The 23,821-nt window shown below is 47.5% G+C and overlaps 1 protein-coding gene across 1 annotated transcript; it reads left to right on the top strand.

Annotated features, from left to right (window-relative positions):
• The first annotated feature begins 803 nt into the window (after nucleotides 1–803).
• On the top strand, nucleotides 804–22,503 carry LOC142922474 (protein LSM14 homolog B-like). The gene is made up of 8 exons (XM_076063288.1): nucleotides 804–1,516; nucleotides 5,304–5,461; nucleotides 7,024–7,231; nucleotides 10,101–10,253; nucleotides 10,968–11,120; nucleotides 16,729–16,831; nucleotides 18,030–18,267; nucleotides 21,906–22,503. The coding sequence occupies exons 1-7, from the start codon at nucleotides 1,396–1,398 to the stop codon at nucleotides 18,235–18,237; spliced, it is 1,104 nt and encodes a 367-aa protein (XP_075919403.1). The 5' UTR covers nucleotides 804–1,395; the 3' UTR covers nucleotides 18,238–18,267; nucleotides 21,906–22,503.
• The last annotated feature ends 1,318 nt before the right edge of the window (nucleotides 22,504–23,821 follow it).

Raw genomic sequence — 23,821 nt, 5'->3', positions numbered from 1 at the left:
TAGTTAATTGTAAAAATTCGGTCACAGTCCCTGTGATCACTGTTACGCTGCAATTATGGCTTTATTTTTTGGTGATTTGGAAAACGTTTTTAGGTTTGGACATGTTTGTTTTGTTGTAGTACGGAGTTAAACTGATGGCCTTAATCTAAGTTTTTGTGGTTGTTGTTTGACTTGCATCCCACTGGGATTTTTTGCACACAGCGTTGGTGTACGGCTACTTTTTTCAGGAATATTTTGCTGTTTTTTTCATGGATTTTCTGTTTGCACAGTCACATAGTCACTTTAAGATGTTTTTCTTGTTCGTGTTTTTGTTTTTTTTGTTTGTTGTGGTTGCACCCGATTCAAGAGCCGAATCGCTCACAGGGCTAAAATAAACTGAAAACTGAACTGGGCCTTCAAACCGTCACGGAGAGACGTGGGTGGAGGAGGGGCGGGGTTTGAAGGGGGCGTGGTGGAAGGAGGCGGGGCGGGGTGGAAGAGGGCGGGGCGGTGCAAGGGGGCGGGGTGTAAGGGGGCGGGGTGGGGGTGTAAGGGGCGGGGTGGACGGGGGGCAGGGTGGGTGGGGTGGGGAATTGCCCCTCGGTTTAAAAAAACGCCGCGTATTTCTATTGGTCGAGAGGCATGCACGTGACCCACTTTATATTTCATGCAGTTCACATTCCTGGTTCTTTCGGTAAAGTCACGTAGATAGAAAATAAAAATTAAATAAAAAATGACTAAAATGAAACACAAAGCAAAAAACCCACGACGTTGAGCGGAAGAGAAACAAATCCCCCTCCCCCCACAATCCCGCCCACTTGGCGCTACCCAGAGTGCATTGCAGTGCCAGTGGCGTGTCCGTGAACACGTGGGGGCCACGCGGTGGGTTGTTGCCATCATCATCATCACCACCATCATCATCAACACCATCATCATCAACACCATCATCATCAACACCATCATCATCATCAACACCACCATCATCATCAACACCATCATCATCATAAACACCACCATCATTAACACCATCAACAACACCACCATCATCATCAACACCATCAACATCACCATCAACAACACCATCATCATCATAAACACCACCATCATCAACACCACCATCATCATCACCATCATCATCAACACCACCACCATCATCAACATCACCATCATCACCATCATCAACACCACCATCATCATCATCAACACCACCATCATCAACACCATCATCAACAACACCACCAACACCACCACCATCATCAACACCACCACCATCAACACCACCAACACCACCACCATCATCATCGTCGTCGTCTCACGATCCGGGCCAAGTTCCCCCCTCCCCCCCCTCCTCCTGCCCGGCCCCACCAAGGCGGCCCCACCAGCCCCTCTCGTCGCCCGTAGCCAGAGCCGGCGACCATGGACACTTGGGCGGCCTGCATGGGCGTCAGGATGAGCTTGCTCTCCATGGCGGGCATCCGCTACGAGGGCATCCTCTGTGACATCAACACGGACGACTCCACCGTCGTCTTGGCGAAAGGTTACGCACTGGGGGGTGGGGGTGGGTGGTTCACGGGATGACTGTGGACACCGCGAAGCTGCGGGTTAGGGGTTTAATGAAGCCGCTTGAGTCGTCCTAACAGGCGACTCGCTCGGGCAGCAGCAGCAGCAGGAGGAGGAGGAGGCCTTGGGACTGGGGAAAGTTTGCCAGGAGGAGGTGAACGTGTCGGCGACGTTGTCGCCTTCTGGACAGATTGGTGTGGGTGTCGTGGGGTCAATGTGTGGGGGGGGTATTAAAGAGGGGTTTGACCCTTTTCAGAGCAATCAAACAGGAGGTGTTAAGATGCTCAAACGACAAATAAGATAGTCTTTGGTTTTTTTCGGTAAAGTCACGTAGGTGAAAAAAATCAATAAAATAAATGAAAAGAAATAAATAAAATCATGATTGTATTGGATTGCTGTATGTACTTTTGCGTTTTCAATTAACCTGGATTTGTAAGAGAGTCCTTAATCTCAGTGGGAATTGCCCAGAAATGTTTAAAATAACAGCCATTGATGCGTCACGTGGGGGTCAGACATTTGTGACGATGTGTGACGAGGGGCGGTGGGGAGTTGAGAAATGTGACGTCACATCAAAATTCGCAACTTTAAATATAGACAACACGTTCTACTTATCTTCTTGGTTATTTCGGTAAAGTCACGTAGAATGGAAATAAAATAATAAAAATAAAGCAATAACATTTAATTTTCAATAAAATTTTATTATGTTTTATTATTTACTTTATTTGATTTTTTAATAAAATGTTATTTTATTATGTTTTATTTTATTTCCATTCTACATGACTTTACCGAAAGAACCAATAAGATGGATCCCTGCAGTCACGAAAGCTTTAAATCAAAACGTTATACTTAATTAAATAGACTTTTTAATAAATGTTTTCACCTACAACATCAGAGTGCAGCGCCACATTAAATACGCGCTACAATGATAATAGTTTAAAGAGATTTGAAGCATGTTTTATATTTTTTTTTTGGGGGGGGGTGGCAAAAATCGTCCAAAATCGCGCGACGTCATTTATGGCCGGCGCCTCTAGCTGTACTGGGGCAAAGTTCTTCAACTCGTCACCCGCTTAATCACGAATGTTCTGAGGTTGTTGTTCTTGCTGGTTCTGGGTCGCAGTGGTTTCAAGTATTTTTCAACGAAGGTTATTGGGTGCACAGCCGTTTCAATACGGGCACACATTGTTTCGTCCATCTGTTTGCGTTTCTCCCTTGGCAACGGGACCTCGTTGGCTAAACGTTGATGTTTATAAGGGCAGGGGGTGACCAATAAGGGTTTGAATCGATCTGTAACAATCTAGGGGCACTGATAAGGGGTTGACAGCTATGCCAACACGAACGCGCGATTAACCCCGTTGACCTGAAAAAGTTCGTGGTTTCGGTGCGTGCGCGTGTTCAAGTTTCAAGTTTCATTTATTAGGTATACCCCTGTGAGCCATGCGGCTCTTAAGTCGGGTGCAACCGCAACAAACAACATTTGAACACAGAACATCTTAAAGCGACAACGCGTAACAGAAACATTCTGGAATAAACCAGCAAATATTCCACACAAAAAAAACTTATTAAAACGCTGTGTGCAAAAATCAAGTGTTGAAGCCGGGTCGGTAGTCACAGGGCAATGAGACGCGGCTGGTCATAGACGGCGCGTGACCCGGCCAAAGAGCCCGGCGGTGCCACATAAGGGGCCGTCCATAAATGACGTCACGTGATTCTGAACGATTTTTTTGACCCCCCCCGCCCTCAAATATGACGTCACAAAGCTCTGCCCCCTCCCCCCTCACCCCCCGCAAAAAAAAAACACGCTTCAAATCGCTTTAAACTATTGTTGTCATTGTAGTGCGTATTTAATGTGCCGCTGCACTCTGATCTTGTAGGAGAAAACATTAAAAAGTCTAATTAAGTGGAACGTTGTCTATATTTAAAGTTGCGCATTTTGATGTGACGTCACATTTATCAAACTCCCCCCCCCCCAGTCGTCACACATCGTCACAAATGTCTGACCCCCCCCCCAGGTGCGTGACGTCATTTCTGGACGGCCCCAAAACAGTTAATTTGGAAATGTTCCAGATTCATTTTTGCCTTCATTCACAGATTTGGGCCAACGGCACCTGTCGGGATTAAATTGGCACAATGGAGAACTTCTTCTTTGCGACGGTGATGATAGCGATTTGTGATGTTGATACCCATAAACATTCAATACCTGCAGGCATATGGCTAATGGATGACAGGCTATTGGTTTTAATACAGCTAAGACGTAATAAAATAAAATACATATAAAATAAATTTCATTTATATTTTATTTAAATAAAAATAAAATAAATTTCATTTTGAGTTTATGTTTTATTTTTATTATTTTATTATTTCCCTTCTATGTGACTTTACCGAAAGAAACCAGAATATTTAATACAGCTTGTTGCAGGAAATAAATGAATCTCAATTTTTGGCTTGCAGAGTTGAGAAATGTGTGCAGCTCGAAACCCCGCGAGCTAGATTTGATTCCTGGCTACAGACAACGTCGTCGGTGGTGGCTTTGTATCCCAACACATTCTGGGCTTCGCGTAGTAGACTGCCTTCAAGTGAAGTTACCTGGTGCGGTGTGTAAGTGAAAAAGATGATTAAATCAGCACTGGGGAGAATGAAGGTAGCTGAACCAGCTAGAAACTATTTTAAAGAATTGTTTAGGTTGCGGGTAAGGCCCACTTACTATATCGCTCTTTCAGAAGCGACCTGCCCACAAATGGTAGGTAACGCAACGAAGTGGCTTAGCGCGTGGGAACGTTTAGCCGCCAAATACTCTAAACGGATTCACAGATTTGGGCCAACGGCACCTGTCGGGATTAAATTGGCACAATGGAGAACTTCTTCTTTGCGACAGTGATGATAGGGATTTGTGATGTTGATACCCATAAACATTCAATACCTGCAGGCATATGGCTTATGGATGATGGGCTATTGGTTTTAATACAGCTAAGACATAATAAAATAAAATACATATAAAATAAATTTCATTTTAATTTTATTTAAATAAAAATAAAATAAATTTCATTTTTATTTTATTATGTTTTATTTTTATTATTTCTCTTTTACGTGACTTTACCGAAAGAAACAAGAATATTTAATATAGCTTGTTACAGGAAATAAATGAATCTCAATTTTTGGCTTGCATGGCTTGCAGAGTTGAGAAATGTGTGCAGCTCGGAACCCCGCGAGCTAGATTTGATTCCTGGCTACAGACAACGTCGTCGGTGGTGGCCTTGTATCCCAACACATTCTGGTTTTCGCGTAGGTAGACTGCCTTCAAGTGAAGTTACCTGGTGTGGTGTGTAAGTAAAAAAGATGATTAAATCAGCACTGGGGAGGATGAAGGTAGCTGAACCAGCTAGAAACTATTTTAAAGAATTGTTTAAGTTGCGGGTAAGGCCCACTTACTATATCGCTCTTTCAGAAGCGACCTGCCCACAAATGGTAGGTAACGCAACGAAGTGGCTTATCGAAGGACCTGGAGGGGGGGGGGGATCCGCTCGACCCATGGGAAGAGAAAACCTCGCTGACTCCAAATATACAGCAGGTGTTGTCAGGGTTGGGATGAAACGCATGACCTTCGATATATACCAGGCGAGGTAGTTAACTTCTCACCACAGTGGTGCCCAAAACCCACAACCACGCACCTGCTCCGACCTGCATAGGTGCTCTCGACCGTAACAACGCTTGACCAAACGGGTACGTGGAGGTCTGTACCGGCGGCGGGCGTCTTTGTGTGCGCGCAGTGTGCTTGCGCGGGACGGAGGGGCGCCCCGCCGACCGTCCCATTGCCCCTCGCGAGGAGGTCTTCGAACACATTGTCTTTCGCATCAGCGAGATCAAGGACTTGACCCCGTGCGAGTACATGCTGTCCGCTCTGCACCACGACGTGGCCATGGTGCAGGTGAGAGGTGCCGCCGCTCTTTACCATTAAACTATTTATTTATTGTACCATGTGAGGCCCACCGAGCTACTTAACTCTCTTTTCAGAAGCGACCCGGCCACAAATGATTTGCTCAACGAAGCGGCTTATCGCGTGGACATTTCCAGCAGCCAAATACTCCAAATGCACGTCGGTTCTAAAACGTGGAGGTAGAAACTGGATGACCCAGAGAAATCCACGTGACCACGGGGGAGGACGTTGAAAACTCCAAAAATATGCAGGCGTCGGGGGTCTGGATCAAACCCCACGACCTATTGTACTCCAGGCGAGGTAGTTAACATCTTGCCACTGCAGCAGTGCCATGGTTTAGGGGAGCGGTGGCACAGTGGTTGATGCGCTGCACCACAAACCCGCCTACGACCCACCGGGGTTTGATTCCCACTTACGGCCAACGCCAGGTGACGATTATCTGAAACGGTCCCGGGCTTTTCCTGAGGTCTATCCAATGAGCACCTGGTGCGATGTATAAACATCGCCACTGGGGAGAAGGCGGTCGGGCGTGGGTCTGGCTTCCCCACCTCCTCCGTGTGCTTTGCCGGCCTCGTAGTTGCTCGCACTGCACTTGCCCCGAACGTCCGTTAAGCCTTTAAGGGACATCTTTGGCAACATGTTGACAAAATGTGGAAAAAAAAGTCAACGCTGATCGGCCGCATTTCGGGCAAATTTTCCCTTCACGGCACTGGAATCGAGGAAGCCAGAGATGGTGGAGAATACGAGGTTGGAGACTGCACTTCACACTCGGGGGGCTTGATGAAAGTTGCATTTGAGAGTTACAATAGTTAGCTAACAGTGGTAGCTGTGGAGGGTTTTTACAGGTTGAGGAGGAGGAGATGGAAGAGGCTACCAAGATCCGAGCCCGGGTGCCAGCGTGCCAGTGGCTGAATTGCACAACCCTTGGCACCTGATTGGCTCTCGGGTGATGACATCGCAATTATCCCTCCTCCTAAGACTGAAACGGGAGAATCTCTCATGGTAGCCTGATGGCTTACAGAGGTTCTCTGTAAGCCATCTGGCTACCATGAGAGATTCGTTCATGAGGCTATCCACATATACAAACACAGAGACAATTTAAACCGAGAGGAAGGAATTCTGGCTTAGCAATCATTGGAAGGATTTGATAAACCATTCTGGGTCTTAATTGATTGTTCACGCTTACGGTGGCTTTCAGACCGCATCCATCATTTTCGTCTCCCCCCTCCTCTTTTCCGAACATAGATGGACTCGTCCATCTGAATAACTGCCAAATCGCTCTCCGTGGTGCTAACGTAAAAAAAAAAACCGCCACTTTTAAAAAAAAAAATGTCTTGCTGTGGTTTTTACACCTGATGATGATTGCTTGTGTTGCAGTCGAAACGTCGTGAGAATTTTAAAGTTTTATATTTTTATTATTTTATTGTTTCCCTTCTACGTGGTGGTGACTTTACCGAAAGAACCAAGAAGGTGCATAAGAAGTTTGACATGCGTACGTCGTCCGTCGTCATTTGTTCTAATCGCTGCCTAACCCACCCTCACCCCCCGTCCAGTCCTCGCCGGGCACCCCGGGGGGGGCCGCCGCTCGCTGCCACACGTGCGGTATCGGAGCGGCGGCGAGCTGCCACTCCGCGCCGGGCACGCCGACCGGACCCCCCCGCGGTGCCACGGGCGGCCACCCGGGCCACGCGCGGCACGACGCCTGGGCCACAGCGGTCGGGCACCGTCCCTTCGTGCAGCCTGCGTACGGAGGAGCTGCGGGTACGGGAGGGGGGGGGGTGCGGTGTGCGGTAAACATCGGCACTGCAGGGCTGCACCTTTGCCCTCTTAATGCCACGTGGTTTCCGTTGCCCAGTGGCCTTGCCTCGGGTCGTTTTCGCCTTTTGCTCGTTTAGAGGCAACTGCGTGATTTCAATGCGATCTTAATTGAACGCAGTTGAGTTGCAGCTATCTTCATGGAATTATTTCCGTAAGCGCATGCAGGAAAATAAAAGGCTCTGTGTATAACAGCTCGATGATGATGATAATGCGTAGTGCATGCGGACGAGCATTTTTGTTTTTACTTTGCACTTGATGGTGATACCCAGTGATTGTATTTTAAATTGTCGCCTTTTCAAAATAACCCGTCATTTAAAGCGTTATTATTTGGTGCCCTGTCAATGAACTGCTCGGCGAAGGCCGCGCTGTCTTGTCATGCGGGGTGGGGTGGTTATTTCACCTGCCACGCTTCACTTGTGCGGTTGTGGTGAATGGGAAGGTGGGGAGCCAGCCACCGATTTGGATATAATTCGCTCGTGATGTGGCTGAGAATCGAGTTATTTTTTGCGTCGTTGGGTTCGTAGTTGTGCGAGAGCCACTCTTCTACCACGAGATAATACAAATGTGGTGCTAAATGGGTTTTGTTGTTTGCAATAACGGCGTTTATCAAGAAAGCCGCTTTATTCAACGATCATTTGTGGTAAAGTGGCTTCTGAAAAAGTGCAAATATAGCTCGGTGTCTTGCCTGATAAAAAATAAAAACGTTTTAAAATTACCCCTCTTCCACAACTTAACCCAATTAAGATTTGCACCAACAAAATTTAATTGCGGCTTCAAGGTCCTGCACGATGCATTTCTCCATGGCGATGATGAACGAAGACTTTCTTTTTTAAAATCTGTGGTTTTGTGAGAAACGAGGTTGCCAGAGGCAACTTGCTATATTGATCTCAACGAGGTGCTATCGTGGTGCTGAGGTTGTGGCCACCCTGTTCACTGGCTGGGTATTGAGAGAAGAGAGGATTTCTGATCGGATCTCCACCTGCATCTTTTACCAAACACCTGATGCCCGATTTTGTAATGTCCAATGAGACGTCGTACGGAAATATGATTGTTTTTTTGGGTTTTTTTCAACATTCTGGTTTGCCGAAACCACATAAATTGGTGTGGTGCTCCAGGTGACAAATTTGATTTGTTGGGTGGCAGATGGTGTAGCAGAACATTGGGCATTGTAGAGCAGTACCCCAATTTACATTGGTGATGCGTTCCTGAAATGTGCGACGTAAATTTAAGCAATTTTTTCCCAAAATACCGTACATCAATAATGTATTTTGTTATCGAAAGCACAGTACATGTCGTCATGCGCGCGACACCACAGGGTAGTTTACAGGGTAGGTGAAGCAAGAGGCGATGGGGATACGAGAAAGGATCGATGCTGTCACCGACGTAAATTGTGTTAGCGGTGTTCATAATAAAGCGACGACGTGAAAGGGGTGTGAGTTGTAAATTGATATTACTGTGTTACCCCACGATCGTCTCGCCCAGTGGTTCTTAACCCAGGGGTGCACGCACCCCTTGGGGGTTGCAAGATCCCCTTTCTGGGGATTTCTTTCGAAGGTATATCATCGAAATACAGATTGGGCGCGGGCGCGCGGGCCGAGTGCAACCGCTTTGTTTCATCAAACCCCTTACGTCTGTTGACGTTGCACGTTGTTTGTGAACGATTGGGAACCAAAGGGGTTGCAAGGCTGCGGCAAAGGTTACAACAGCAACCGACTTTAACGGAAGCGTCGTGAATCCTCGTGCCGCCCGTGTTGGTGCAGCCGAGGCCTCCCTCTGCAGGCAAGAGGACGAGTCGTGAAGTCTGCCGTGGCTTGTGGACAAGAGCCCCGGTGACCCTCGTTCCACCGTCTCGTTTATTAATGTTAACACCCCCCCAATGTAATGCTGCCCGACCCATAAAAGTTGCGCGCAAACGCCCCTAACGACAAACGTGTGCTAATATTTTTATATTTTAAACCCGTGCGAAATCATCATTTTTGACAAAATATATGAATGGTGGTGCTATGGCAATTCTAGATTTAAAGCTTTCGTGACTGCTAGGATCCATACTCTTTGGTTCTATTGGGTAAAGTCACGTAGGTAAAAAATAAAATAACAAAAATCACGACGTTTCGGCCACAACGCAAGCGGCCTTCCTCAGGTGAAGGGACGAGACTGTCTGGAGGACAGCGCTGTCTTCCAGACAGTCTCGTCCCTTCACCTGAGGAATGCCGCTTGTGTTGTGGCCGAAACGTCGTGATTTTTGTTATTTTATTTTTTACCTACGTGGCTGTGGCAATTGGTTGCATCAAGAGCAAATGAAAGCGGAGTTTCCTTTTCTAAAATGTTGGAGACGCAAACGGGGTGGTCGGCAAACGCTGCGCTTGGCCGCTGAGTGATCTGTGCGGTTTTGACGGCCTCGCTCGAAGCGACGTAAAAATGGCACGCTCGGATACGCTGGGATTTGTGTGCGGTGAGCCCCTCTGCCTGGTGACAACACAAACGTGTGACCTGCAGTCGTGAGGAACGATAGGGGGGGAGGGGTGGTGGTGGTAATTATGATGATGACACTGACACCACGATGGGTGATGGAGGGCTATGGCACTTGTGTCTTGCCCACACAGCTGTTGTAGAACGCCCCCCCCCGCCCCATAATACCAACAGCCGCCTTTCGCCACTAAGTGACGGTGACGTCACCACGGCGCCCGTGCCAGATGAAGTGTCGCCGGTCGTTGCCGGGAGGCACCGAGAGGGTCCCACGTGGCCCCCCCCCGACGGGCTGACGAACCGAGACGACCGGTGGGTGCGCGCCGGCTGTGCCCATCGCCCACAGGTGCGGCAGCGCCCATGGCCGGCGCGGCCGCTGCGCGTGTCAACGCCACGCCGCAGCAGCCGGCGAGGAAGAGCGGCACGGTGGAGCGGGGGGTGCAGACGGTGCCCCGGCGGCGGCGGCGGTGGCGGAGGGCCCCCGTGAAGCAGATTGCAGGTACGGCTACGGGTGGTGTGGGTGGTGTTCGCCCTCTCCACCCGCCACCCCCCCATGCCGTCATTCATCTTTTCATCAAATTTGTAAGTTCGTTTTGAAGCAACGTGTCCCAATTTACAGTCGGCGTCTCGTACCGACGGAGACTAATTAATGCGTTTGCGTATTGAAGGCTCGCCGTGCACAGCTTCTGTGGACGCATTCGTCGTGGGGCTTTGTAAATCGCGGTGGGAAGGCAAAAACCCCTTGCCGCTTTTATCACTGACGTTGCCTCAAAGGCGACGCGGTGCATTAGCCTGGACTTTGGCAATGGCCTTTTGAACATGTGCAGAGGGCGGAGAGAATAACAGATTTTTGGCCGCTGGTGCCGACCTGAATACCGGGCAGCCGGTGCGCTATTTTTTATGGTCGTGAATATTTACCCAGGAAACCTGGGTCGAAAGTAAGAGACTCACATTTGTCCATGAGGGTCCAGCAAAAGTTTTTTTTTCTTTGCAGCAGGGTGTACTCATTGATGCATTATTCCAATGGAGAACGTTTGCAGGAAATCTTTCACATTTGGGGAGAACATGCAAACTTCCAAGTTACAGCAGGAGGTCGAGATAGAACCCACGAGCTCTTGCGTACCAGGCTAGGTAGTTAACATCTCACCACCGCCACCACCGCGGCGTTGGTGGATCACAAACCGAGCTGCCGTTTATTTTTCTCTCCCCGCAGGCTCGAGCCGCCGTGGGCGCCCCCAGAAGGCACAGGCCCTGAACCTGGGCGATGAGTTTCAGGCGGAGTTTGACTTTGAGAGCAGCAACGCGCAGCTGGACCGCGAGGAGCTGGACAAGGAGTTCCAGAACAACAAGGCCAAGCAAGGAGAAGGTGGTGGACCTTTTTTTTTAAAAGGAGCACTTTGAGGGACCCGGTTTCACACCACCACCACCACTCCTGTGGGATGTCTCCTTTTAGAATCAGAATATTTATTTGTCCACTGGGGGATTTCGATGCGCTACAAAGGTTTTTTTGTCCACAGATGTTCAGTAGGGGCGGGTCAGAATGTAACAACATACAATACAAAAACACGATGGGAGTGCACAGTCTATAGGTCAAGTGAACAAATCGCTTGAAAAAATAAAAATCAACTAATCTTGTCTTCTTCTTTGGTTCTTTCGGTAAAGTCACGTAGAATGAGAATAAAATAATAAATTGATAAAATAAAATAACACAATAATATTCTCACGACGTTTCGGCCACAACACAAGCGGCCTTCATCAGGTGAAGGGACGAGACTGTCTGGTAGGACAGCGCTGGAGTGAGAGAGCCACGTTCAGATCACGGCTTTTAAGCTGTGTGAGAGGAACAAAGAGCCTTGACGAAGGAATTAGCATAAAATTTAGCATTGGAATGGCTGAATGATTAGCTTGTGACTGGTCACAGAAATAGCTATGTTAAAAGTTAAAGCATACACATCCGCAGAGGCACCCATTGTTAAAAGGAATTAGCATAGAATTTAGCATTGAAATAGCTAAATTAAGGCATACACATCCGCAGAGGCACCCCTTGATAATGGGATTAGCATAGAATTTAGCATTGAAATGGCTGAGTGATTCGCTTGTAACTGCTACAGAAATAGTTACGTTGAAGTCAGAGCATACACATTCACCGAGGCACTTAGTACAAATCAAACAGGAGAATTTAGCATTGAAATAACTAGGCGAATTTAGCATTGAAATAACTGGGTGATTTGCTAGTGACTGGTCACAGAAATGACTACACATCTGAGCTATTCACAGTACTATATAGTGAACCAATAAAGAATATTATTGTGTTATTTTATTTTATCAATTTATTTTATTCTCATTCTACGTGACTTTACCGAAAGAACCAAAGAAGATGAATCATTGCAGTCACGAAAGCTTTAAATCGAAATTTAACCGCCTCTACGGGGAGGGATTCCACACATCCTTAAGATCATTCAACAGACTTCGGGATAAGAAGGCTCAACTAATCGAGTCACTCACCTTTCTGAAGAGATGCCGCGACTCTAAGGTAATACCAACCGCATTTACACTAACCTCTGCTGTTGCAACTTCTCTCAATGCAAAACGAATTCTAGCTAGAACTAGCTTCGCTCTTATCTCGGAAAAAATCAGACTTACACGCACCGAACTCGATCAGTTAGACAAGACACTCTACAAATCACACTTAAAATTGACAGCAACAATGTCTACATCGGATTGGGAACATGTAGACAATATGACTACCTCTCTGGCTGCCACTATGTCGAACAAATGTAGGGACAATTTGATTTCCAAATTCAATCACCTCTCCAGCAAAAAATCGGATCCACACACCGAAAAGATAGACGTCAACAAAGTCGTAATTAATCGCAGTAACAGTTCCATTTCTGATGGTCTGAAATCCGTTTTAGCTAAAGGTCTAAACTTTGCTGTCACACCGAGACACTTACCGGTTAATGATATCATTGCCCATGTCGACGTTGCACTCAAGGGCTTGAGTCACATCTCTGCAGACGTAGCAAGATCTGAAATCGCTGCAACCCTCAAAAACGCTAAGTTGCCACCTAGCAACATCAGCAAAGACGAACGTTTTGAATTATCTCAATTAAAAAAGAGGGATGATATTGTCGTTCTCTCAGCCGACAAAGGCAATGCCACTGTCATCATGGACAAAACAGAATATAACAACAAAATTCAGGAACTACTCAACGATGGCAGCTATACAAAAATAAAAAGAGATCCCACCAACAGCTTGGTCACCAAAACGAACAAAATTATCTCTGATTCAACAGCATTAATTGATGAGAACAAACAGTTCTTGTTGAAACCCTCTGCTGCCAGACCACCAAGATTATATGGCCTTCCAAAGATACACAAAGAAGATACACCCCTTCGTCCCATCGTCTCTACTATCAGCTCCCCCACCTACAAACTGGCACGTTTTCTGGCTGATATACTGCGACCTTTCACTGGAAAAACCACCTCTGCGGTACTAAATTCTACTCACCTGGTATCGACAATCAAAGACATTTCCCTGTCCCCAAACGACCTGCTTGTCAGTTTTGATGTGGTGTCCTTGTTCATCAAAGTCCCGGTACCTGACACCATCGCTATCATTGAAGACCTGGTTCATCAAGGACTGCATACTGATGTACCCCCCCTGGTGAGACATTGCTTAACCAACACATACTTCACCTGGAATGGAACTTTCTACAAACAAACTGAGGGCACCCCAATGGGCTCCCCCCTATCTCCGGTTGTAGCCAACGTATTCATGGAAAAATTTGAAACTGACGCCATCCAGACTGCCACTCTACGCCCGACCTTATGGAAGAGGTACGTTGATGACACCTTTGTCATCTGGCCACATGGCCAGCCTGCTCTAGACCAATTCCGCGACCACATCAATTCCATACACCCAGCCATCAGATTTACCATGGAGGTCGAAAAAGATGGCAAACTACCCTTTCTGGATGTCTTAATTAAAAGGAGACATGATGGTTCAATGAGCCACTCTGTCTACAGGAAAGCTACCCATACAGATGCTTACTTGAAACCGGATTCCCACCACCATCCATCCCAGAAGAACTGCCTCATCAAGACTCTATACCATAGAGCCCAATGCATTTCCGACCAGGAACACATTACCAGTGAACTCAAGCACGTACACCAGGCTCTCAGGGCTAATGGCTACTCCGACTACACAATCCGCAAAGCCATCACTCCAGTCATGAAGAAGGATCCTCTTGTGGAGCCACTCAAAACCATCACCTTACCCTACATTGCAGGGGTCACTAAAAAGATCTCCAAAATCCTGAATAAACACAAGATCCAGGTCCGATTCAACACAGTACACAAAATCCGTGATTTAGTTCCATCTGTAAAAGATGCTCTTCCAGACATACAGTACCCGGGCGTTTACAAACTAAAGTGCCTCTGTGGTAGTAGCTACATTGGAGAAACCAAAAGACATATCTCGGACCGCATCCGCGAACATAAAGCAGACTTGAAACACGGTAAGACGAACTCCTCTGCCGTGGCAGATCACTGTTACAATTCAGTGGGCTCACATGACATTGACTTCTCCAAGACGGAGGTTCTTTGCAAACCAACTGGCTACCATGAGAGATTCGTTCATGAGGCCATTCACATATACAAGCACAGAGACAATTTCAACCGAGAAGATGGATTCAGGCTTAGTAACCACTGGAAAGATGTGTTAAATCATTTCTGTTCCTAATTAATTGTAATTTTACGATGACCTTCAGACCGCAGCTCTTTCGCCAGCATTGCCTCTTAATACCTCTCACACCACGGTTAATGGTATGGTTTACAACATGGAGTATACTAGGGCTTCGCAGCTGTCTCTCTCCCCCTCCTCTGTTCCGACCATGGACGAACTCGTCCGTCTGAACGGGGCCCGTAGCTATCCGTGGTACGGAAATTTGAGGGTAAGAATCCACCCATTTTTTCGCCATATAGCATTGTGATATATAACGACTTATGGTTGGTAGCTTAGCTGATTGGAGAATATAGAGTTTATTGATAACATGAAGGTAATTTATATTTTAGTTTTTATTGGTTCACTATATAGTACTGTGAATAGCTCAGATGTGTAGTCATTTCTGTGACCAGTCACTAGCAAATCACCCAGTTATTTCAATGCTAAATTCGCCTAGTTATTTCAATGCTAAATTCTCCTGTTTGATTTGTACTAAGTGCCTCGGTGAATGTGTATGCTCTGACTTCAACGTAACTATTTCTGTAGCAGTTACAAGCGAATCACTCAGCCATTTCAATGCTAAATTCTATGCTAATCCCATTATCAAGGGGTGCCTCTGCAGATGTGTATGCCTTAATTTAGCAATTTCAATGCTAAATTCTATGCTAATTCCTTTTAACAATGGGTGCCTCTGCAGATGTGTATGCTTTAACTTTTAACATAGCTATTTCTGTGACCAGTCACAAGCTAATCATTCAGCCATTCCAATGCTAAATTTTATGCTAATTCCTTCGTCAAGGCTCTTTGTTCCTCTCACACAGCTTAAAAGCCGTGATCTGAACGTGGCTCTCTCACTCCAGCGCTGTCCTACCAGACAGTCTCGCTCCCTTCACCTGATGAAGGCCGCTTGTGTTGTGGCCGAAACGTCGTGAGAATATTATTGTGTTATTTTATTTGATCAATTTATTATTTTATTCTCATTCTACGTGACTTTACCGAAAGAACCAAAGAAGATGAATCATTGCAGTCACGAAAGCTTTAAATCGAAATTTAATCTTGTCTTACCAGGTAAAGATCACTGAGCTATTCGCTTTTTCAGAAGCAACCTGGGCACAAATGATAGCTCAATGAAGTAGCTTATGTGGACATTTATATTAGGCCCTTTTTTTCATACGAGTTAGAGTAATCGTGAGGAATGATAACTTGAGAAACTCTCCGCATGTGACAGCCTTTAGTAAGCTTGGCTGTCACTGCACTTGTGGGTGAGGGCCTCGCATCACTCTGGTCAGGTGTGGGTTGCAGAAAGAGTGGAGCTTGGATAATGTAAAGCATGGATGTGCAGTGCAACGGCGGATTTGTCTTACACCGCCTCTCTTGTGCCAACAAATTATTAGGCGGCTGTGGGGGGGGGGGGGGGGCTACCTTGCCTCGTGGGTTTGACCCAAACCCTGACCATTGTATATTTGGAGTTTGCATGCGTCTCTCTCCCCGTGGTAGTGTGGATTTTTCTCTGGGTCGGTTGAACATGTAGGCTTTTGCGACCAATATCATCCATGATAGATTTTTTTTTGGGTTGGATCACGATCTAACCCAAAAAAACCTGTTTTCTCTGAGTCATCCGGTTTTCCCTCCACATTTTAGAATCAACGTGCACTTATTGGAGTTTACCTGCCAGAAATTTTCATGTAATAAGCCACTTCGTTGAGCTATCATTTGTGGCCAGGTCTCTTCTGAAAAAGAGCCATATAGCTTGATGGGCCTGAAATATAATGCAAAGTTTATGGTCGTATTGTTTTAGCCCTGACTCGCATTGGTGAATGGTTGTATTTTAACAAATGGTAAAAAAAAATTTGGAGAATCCCCTGTACTAAATGTTGGTCCCTTTAGGACCATGATGCACTTTTGACAATTTTTGTTCACGAGGAGCAATCTCCACGAACGTCCATCACGGTGGCCTGTTGCCACTGCTGCCACGGCGTCTTCTGTTGAAAAGTTTGGTTCAACAAATCTGTACCGTCGCCCCCCTCTAGTGGCTCACCTCAGCCATCGCCATGAGGGAGACGAAGGTGGCCGGGCATGGTGCTAGGCCCACCCATGCCTTCGTGTGCCGTGCCGGCCTCGGGGTGCCACTCACTAAGAGCACTTGCCCCGATAGTCTGAAGTGAAACGGGGTGGGGATCTTTGTCTTTAATTGTCCAGGCCATCCCTTAATTAGTTTCTGACATTGACGTCTCCCTTTGTGCTGCAGACATGCAGAGGGGTCCCAGCAGGAGCTCTGCCGTGTTTCCTGACAAATGCTTCTACGACAAAACAAGATGCTTCTTTGACAACATTTCCAAAGATGGCGGCAGGTAATGGCATTTCTGCCACTTGTGATTTTTAATTGGGTCTCCTTGCTCATCGCTGGGTTGATGGTCTCGGACGGGCAGTGGTGGCGGCACACCTTTATATACAGCGCCTGGAGGAGGCAACGGGTTGGTGGTTCACAATCTTCTGCCATGTGCACCGACTTGCCAGGAGGTAGCAGTACAGCATATTGATTCATCTCCATCTGTACGGAGATGGGGTTGCTGTTCCCCCCCCATTCACTCTCCCACCTTTGCACGTGTGGGTTTTCTTTGGTTTCGTCCCTCGTGTAATAAAAACTCACAAATGGAGTTGGCCTAACCATCCTAATATAGGATGACAGATCTCGGGCAATTGTTGGTGCCGTTGCTGGCTGCCTTCTCACTCGTATGCGGTTGACTACGCCTCCTGAATATCTGGAAACTTTGGGGCGTTGCAAATGTGTGACGTTAACTTTAATTACTCTGCGCAGAAAATGCACGCCGCGTGAATTGCGGTGTTGCGCTTGATTCGGGAAAAAATCCTAGCTCGAAAATAAGAGGAAGAACCGTGTAATTATTTGACTGGGCACGAGGCGAACATTTCTCTAAAACGCAGGATGGTGTGGAACCGTGCAGGGAACCTCTAATGTAGGGTTTAGCGTTCACTCGAGCAATTCTGTAGTACCGTGATCTATCGTCATCCACAGGCCACTCTTCAACATGGTGTGGGGTGAGCCACTGCTCGGAGCGTCAGACAGAGTCGTTGTCGCGTAACAACAAAACTATTCGCGGTGCAAATCTAGTGGCTGCTCTGATTTATAATACTGCGGGCGCATTAACCGTAGGGATGTACGCCTGCTGCTTGGCAGGGAACATTCAAAGAATCCCGTGACGTGTTTTACAAGTGGCAGGCATTTTTCGTGTGCCGGTGTAAAAACTGCGATATTTGCCAAAATGAAAATGAGTGACTTACTGTGGCCCTTCTGCCAGTAGTAGTGGCACGAGCAAGAAGTTGTAGCACTGCATCTTTATCTCCTCCCTCCACCTCCAATACCAACACGCGCCATTCACTGCTCGGTGAAGGTACACGTGGAATGTCGAAGGCTCGCTGACAGGAGGTCATGGGACAGACCCCAGGTGGCCATGGATAGACTGAGATGACTGGCAAGATGCACCAGCTGTGCTCACAACCCCCGCCACCCCCTTCCTTCCATCTTGTAAGGAACTGCCGCGTGACGTTGGCGGAGGAGCAGCGCTTGAACATGCAGACGTTCGGGGAGAACCTACCGGCCGCGCGCAATCGCCGCTTCTGGCACAGTTGGGGCCACGCGTCCTGGCTCAATCGCCGGACCCTGTGGGGTGGGGACGGGCGGCCGGGCATGCCCAAAGCAGGGGTGCGGTCTCCTCTGCCGGCCAAGGTGCAGGCCTAGACAGATGATGAGGATGAGGAGCACGTGCAGGTAAGGGCAGCTCCCGCTCCTGCACTCCCGTTAAGCTGCAAAACAAAAATATCGAGAATCTGCTCGTGCCTCCCTGAGGAAGTCACGTGACTTGTGTGGCCATCCCTGCTGAATCCCTTACCCTCTGCCCCCAAAACCCCCCCCCTGTGAAAATACCCTGCTCCGTGGAGGATGATAGAGAGACCCTTTTAAGGTATTGTCTCTGATCCCATTTTTCCATTTGTCTCCTCTACCTCTTTCTATTCCTCTTCCCATTCATTACATCCTTGACTCTACTCGCCTTCTCGTGGTTGTAGCCATGGGTACACTTCTAGATTTAAAGCTTTCGTGACTGCAAGGATCCACACTCTTTGGTTCTATTCGGTAAAGTCACGTAGGTAAAAAATAAAACAACAAAAATCACGACGTTTCGGCCACAACACAAGCGGCCTTCATCGGGTGAAGGGATCAGGCTGTCTCGAGGACAGCGCTGGAGTGAAACACAGCCACGCTCAGACCGCGACCTTTAAGCTGTGTGCGAGGAAACAAGGTGCCTTGACAAAGGAATTAGCATAAAAATTAGCATTTGATTGGCCGACTTAGCATAGAGGTGGTGTACGTGCGGGTGAACATGCCGTTTGGCGGGGGGGGGGGGGGAGTTTACCTATTGATGGTGTGAAAGGGGAATTTTTAAGAGCTGCGAAAGTTTGGGGTACCACTACTTGAAAAATATACTGTACCATTGAAAATTAGTTTAATGTTTAGTTCGATTTAGAACATCTTTCCAATGGTTGCTTAATTTGAAACCATCTTCTCGGTGAAGGGATCAGGCTGTCTCGAGGACAGCGCTGGAGTGACTTTACCGAATAGAACCAAAGAGTATGGGTACACTACCGCATTTGCTCACATAATATAATTTGCGTATTATATCGTGAACAACTTCTCAATCATCATTTATATAAAATCTTAAACATGACTAGATTTTTTTTATCGATCAATCGCATGCCAAATTTAATGCTTTTGTACGATCTGACCTGCTGGAGGGCTACATGTGTAGTGGCCTTATTGACGTCGGAGACTGTTTACTTGAGGCAACACGTATTTATTACAGACACTTCTGTTACAGTTGCGAGTCTTATACTTGAAGAGGTAATGGCCTCTTCACCCGTACTTTATAGAGGGAAACGTTCCCCGAGCTTTAGCCCACGCTAGCTCCCTGGTTCCCTCTATCCTGTTCCTCTCCCGGGAGGCTATCTGACCTGGCCCAGCTTCGGCGCAGGTCCCGATCACCAGCCACACGAGTCCGGCCCTCAGAGGGACATCGGCCCTCGTGGCTCCGGTGTCGCACCCTGGCTTGCTTTGCCCGGCCCTCAGAAGGTCAGCGAATCAAAGGAGTTCCAGGGTCTGGCTAGTCAATCTTCGTTCTTCACTGGCTCTTCATCTTGCTTGAGTTGAACTGCCTCTCAGCTCCCCGGGTCCCACCTTTTATACTGTCTCTCACTGAGGGGCGGGGCTGGGAGTGATCACAGCATCCCCCACAGCCCCCCAGGGTGGTGACCGTAGCGGACGTGTTTGTGGCCACCGTTATACAACCGCGTGTCACCCTCCCGTAACACCTCTACACGTGTTTGGAAGATCAAGAGGTACAAGAATGGTTATGGCCAAGATTGGTACAGGTTTTCTTCAAGTGTCAGAATGTCCTCTTGACGATTCTATTTGGATGCCACGGTGGCTAGGAGATGTTAACTCACTTTGCCTGGTATGCAGCAGGAGGTCTGGGGTTCCATCCCAACCCCGACGCCTGCTGCATATTTGGAGTTTGCAAGTTCTCCCCGTGGTCATGTGGATTTTTCTCCGGGTCCTCTGTTTTTTTTTCCCTCCCACGTTTTTAAAAGCATGCGTTTTAGAGTATTTTGCTGCTATAAATGTCTACACGATAAGCCACTTCGTTGAGCTATCCATTTGTGGTGGCTGTCTCGGCCTCACTACGCTGCGTTGCATCACTGTCCGAGTAGTAAACCTTCAGAGCCAGGGTGACCATCCGACTCCAACGTATTTAACGAATAGAACGACATAAAACTCATGGGAAAACACAGCACAAAATAGAGCATCTGTTAATACTTGCAATATCAATATAATTAATTAACACTGCAGCATCATAACATTGTGTTGGACAACATGAATCTCAATCATAGGTCCTGGATGGACCAGGTACCTACATTAGCACTGAATAGCTCTACAACAAGAGAATAAGCTACTATGTTCAATAAGGTCACTTTGTGTAATCACCATACTGCAGCCCAAATGTACAGCGCTGCTGCACATAACACTGAACTGTAGACGAGATACATCTTCATCCTTGCTCTCAAGAATGCATTAAAGTTACATGGGCACAAGTCTGGCTCGACTTATCTAATTACAAACAACTATTCACAATAATGCAAGTGGCAGGCTTCGTTGTTAACCAGGCCTCCATATTTATCGTAACAATTTAACAGCATTATAAAGGCATTTACAGCATTATAACGGCAATCCTAACATAACAGGAGTCCCAGTAATTATAAGAACACGAGGGGGTTTGGTGGCCAGCAGCACGCCCTGCCGCCTTTATCTCCCCAGTGGTGATGTTGACACCCAAGCAGTTACTCGTTTGGTGGCCGTGAGCGGGAATCGAACTCGGGTCGCCGGGTTCGTAGCGCAGCGTAGCGCTAACCACTACACTACAATACGTTACGCTTCCACACACACACAGACACACACACACAGACACACACAGACACACACAGACACACAGACACACACAGACACACACAGACACACACACAGATACACACACAGACACACAGACAACGCTAACCGCTACACTACAATGCGTTACGCTTCCACATGCGAGGGTCACGTGACAGATTTGACGCCACAGCTCACTTGCCGTGCAAAAAATATATGCATTATTGAGCTCCCCGCCTCCCCCCCTAAAAAAAAAGTGTATTTTTTATCATTTTTGCATGGTGTACAGTCTGGTAAGTACCCACATGGCCAATTTCCAGTTGGTTGCAAGTCGGGAAGTACGCTAAACATTTTGAACAGGCACACATTCACAACTTTGCCTTTTATATATTTGGAGATAAACGAACTTGCAGACAATGATTCTTAAAGTCCCACAATGAGCAGATGCTCCCGTCTTCGCTGAGATGCTAATTGTGCCTCCATTTTGTACTCTTTGTAATGACTGACACCCCTGCCTTGCCTCGTCGCTTCGAGACCCTTAACGCGTCACTTCCAGGTCACGTGACCAAACTCGACACCATCATATCAGGAAGTTCCTGTGTAAACACAGCCCCATATCTGCCGTGGGGCAGAACAGTGGCCATGTCTCTCCGGAAAGAGCGCTGCATAGCTCCGTGGGCCTTACCTGGTAAAATACAAATGTAGAGTAGTTTCTTTCAAATGGAGTTGGTTGGCAACGCTCTCGTGCCCAATTTTAGAGATTGACGAAGGGAATTGGATGGTTTGGAGAGGCACCTTGTCACCAAATCTTGGCCTAAATCGGGACCACGCAAACCAAATTCTCCAAATGAGAATGGAGCCCTTTGTGGGGTCGACGATGATCTGTTGGTTTTGCTTCTTGATGTCGGCAATGCTTGCTTTTGTTGTTGCAGGTTGCAGAGAACTTCCTCCCACAGTGTACATATATTGGGGGTTTGCTTGATTTAAAAAGTTAAAATTTGTTGGGTCTGAAGAAACGTTACGTAGAGGGGTAGTGCAAGGACTGTATGTGGGTTGTGTTAATTGATATGCGATTCTTTTAATGTCTATGGTGTGTAAATAAGATACACACCTCGTTTAGTTGAACACTTTACACATTTATAATTGTAAGTATAGTTTTAAACTTTAGTCTAATGGGTGTGGTAAAACATTTCTGTAAAGTCGGACTTAACTTTAAAGCTTTAATTGTCTCCTAAAATTGGTTATTTTGTGCGACCGGTCTTAAGCTGTAATGAGCATGGACATGACAATTTAATTGAGTTGTGTTTGTATTTCACAAGGCAGCATTAAATGTTGCGGAATTTATATCGGTGCATTCGCTGTGGTGAAATGGCCGGCAAATAATTAAGTTGGCCAACTGTTAGCTTTACAACATTGCTTCGTTGAATTTTTACTGCATTGCTTTAGATTCCTGTAAACTTTGTCCGTAATGTAGTACAATGCATGGCTTTAACAGGATCGGGGATGGTGGGAGGGGGGGGGTTGCTGTATTTGAAAAAAAGTAAAGTGCATTTCAATAAATTGAGGCATCTGTTCCAGCTTGAGGGCCGATTTTGAAAATTTAATCTGTACTTGGTATGTTATGCAGCGTGGTGTGGCAGCCCAGCCCCAGCCTGCCAAGGTGCCACCTCGGCCGGCTGGGCAATCTAGGCGAGGCCAGGGGCTCTGCATGAGACTAGGCCTCACCACGGTACTCTGAGTAAGAAGTTAACTGCAATAGAGTCGGTATATACTACTGTTGAGTCGGTAGATACTGCTGCAGAGTAGATGCTACTTTAGAGTAATTAAATACTGTTATAGAGTAAGCAGACACTGCTATAGTCAGCTGATAATACTATAGTCAATAGATATGACTATCGATTCCATAGATACTGTGGTGCCACAGCAACGGAGCAACTCCGCCGGCGCCACCATCCCCTCGCACCCCTCCACACGAACATACGCACACTCCCACTAAACACACACACACACTCACGTAGGGTCTCGAAGGGGGGTGCCTGGCCCACGGGCTTTCATCCGAAGGGCTCCTAGCAGGGATGTCCCCCGGTTTCCCGTTGCCAGGAGATTGGCTGACCCCCCCCCCCCCAGGCCGGATTACACGGCGGCCCCCCCTAAAATCAGCTTTAAAAAGTCGCAGGGGCGCATAGTGCTTTACAGGCTGGCCGCAATGAAGCGCACGCAACACGGGAGATGGGGCCTCGAGGGCAGAACACTCCGCTGGCAGCGCAGACGTGGAGGTGGGAGGGAAGTTCCTAGCCACGCCGCGGGGTGGGGAGGACCGGGTGGGGAGGAGGGGGTGGGGAGGAGGGGTGCGTAGACAATGGGTCAAGGCTCAACGGAAAGTCACGCTCCAGGTAAGGGCGGGAACATCGGTTTAAAATCGAAATGTAGGCGCTCGATTGGTCTGCGCAGGATAACACCACGTGACCCTGGATCTTCGGATTCCCAGGGCGTCAAAGGGAGGGAGGTGAAAAAACGTTCAGGTGGTTCTCCAGCCATCCAGCCACCCCAGTCTGACTCCCGCTCCCGGCGTCCGAGGGACGCTGGCGAGCGCCGCTACGACTCGACCCCAGGCGGAGACCTCTTGGATCATCGTCCCTCCAACTCCCGCAGCTTCCGTGCGACACCGTGAGTGCATCTGCGAGTTGAGAAGTAGAGTGTGGGGGGTACACCCAGGGATTGAATAGGGATAGGCTACACGCTGCTCGTGGAATATTTACTACTGGGCCGCACAGGGTTTTCTTTAGACGCGTCATTAATAAACTTCAGTTCAGAAGATCGGTGCGGTGCGATTTCTGTGTGCGCGTGT

This window comes from Petromyzon marinus, unplaced genomic scaffold (genome assembly GCF_048934315.1).
Source record: "Petromyzon marinus isolate PM22_M1 ecotype Great Lakes invasive population unplaced genomic scaffold, UKy_Petmar_22M1.pri1.0 PM_G_Scaffold_98, whole genome shotgun sequence".
Taxonomy (NCBI): domain Eukaryota; kingdom Metazoa; phylum Chordata; class Hyperoartia; order Petromyzontiformes; family Petromyzontidae; genus Petromyzon; species Petromyzon marinus.
The sequence above is the reverse complement of the archived record's forward strand: the minus strand, read 5'-3'. Positions and strand labels throughout refer to the sequence as shown.

Coding starts and splice junctions, on each gene's coding strand:
- LOC142922474 (XM_076063288.1), top strand. CDS start 1,396: ATGGACACTTGGGCGGCCTGCATGGGCGTCAGGATGAGCTTGCTCTCC. Junction 1,517..5,303: donor CACCGTCGTCTTGGCGAAAG/GTTACGCACTGG, acceptor GTGTGCGCGCAG/TGTGCTTGCGCGGGACGGAG. Junction 11,121..16,728: donor CAAGGCCAAGCAAGGAGAAG/GTGGTGGACCTT, acceptor TTTGTGCTGCAG/ACATGCAGAGGGGTCCCAGC.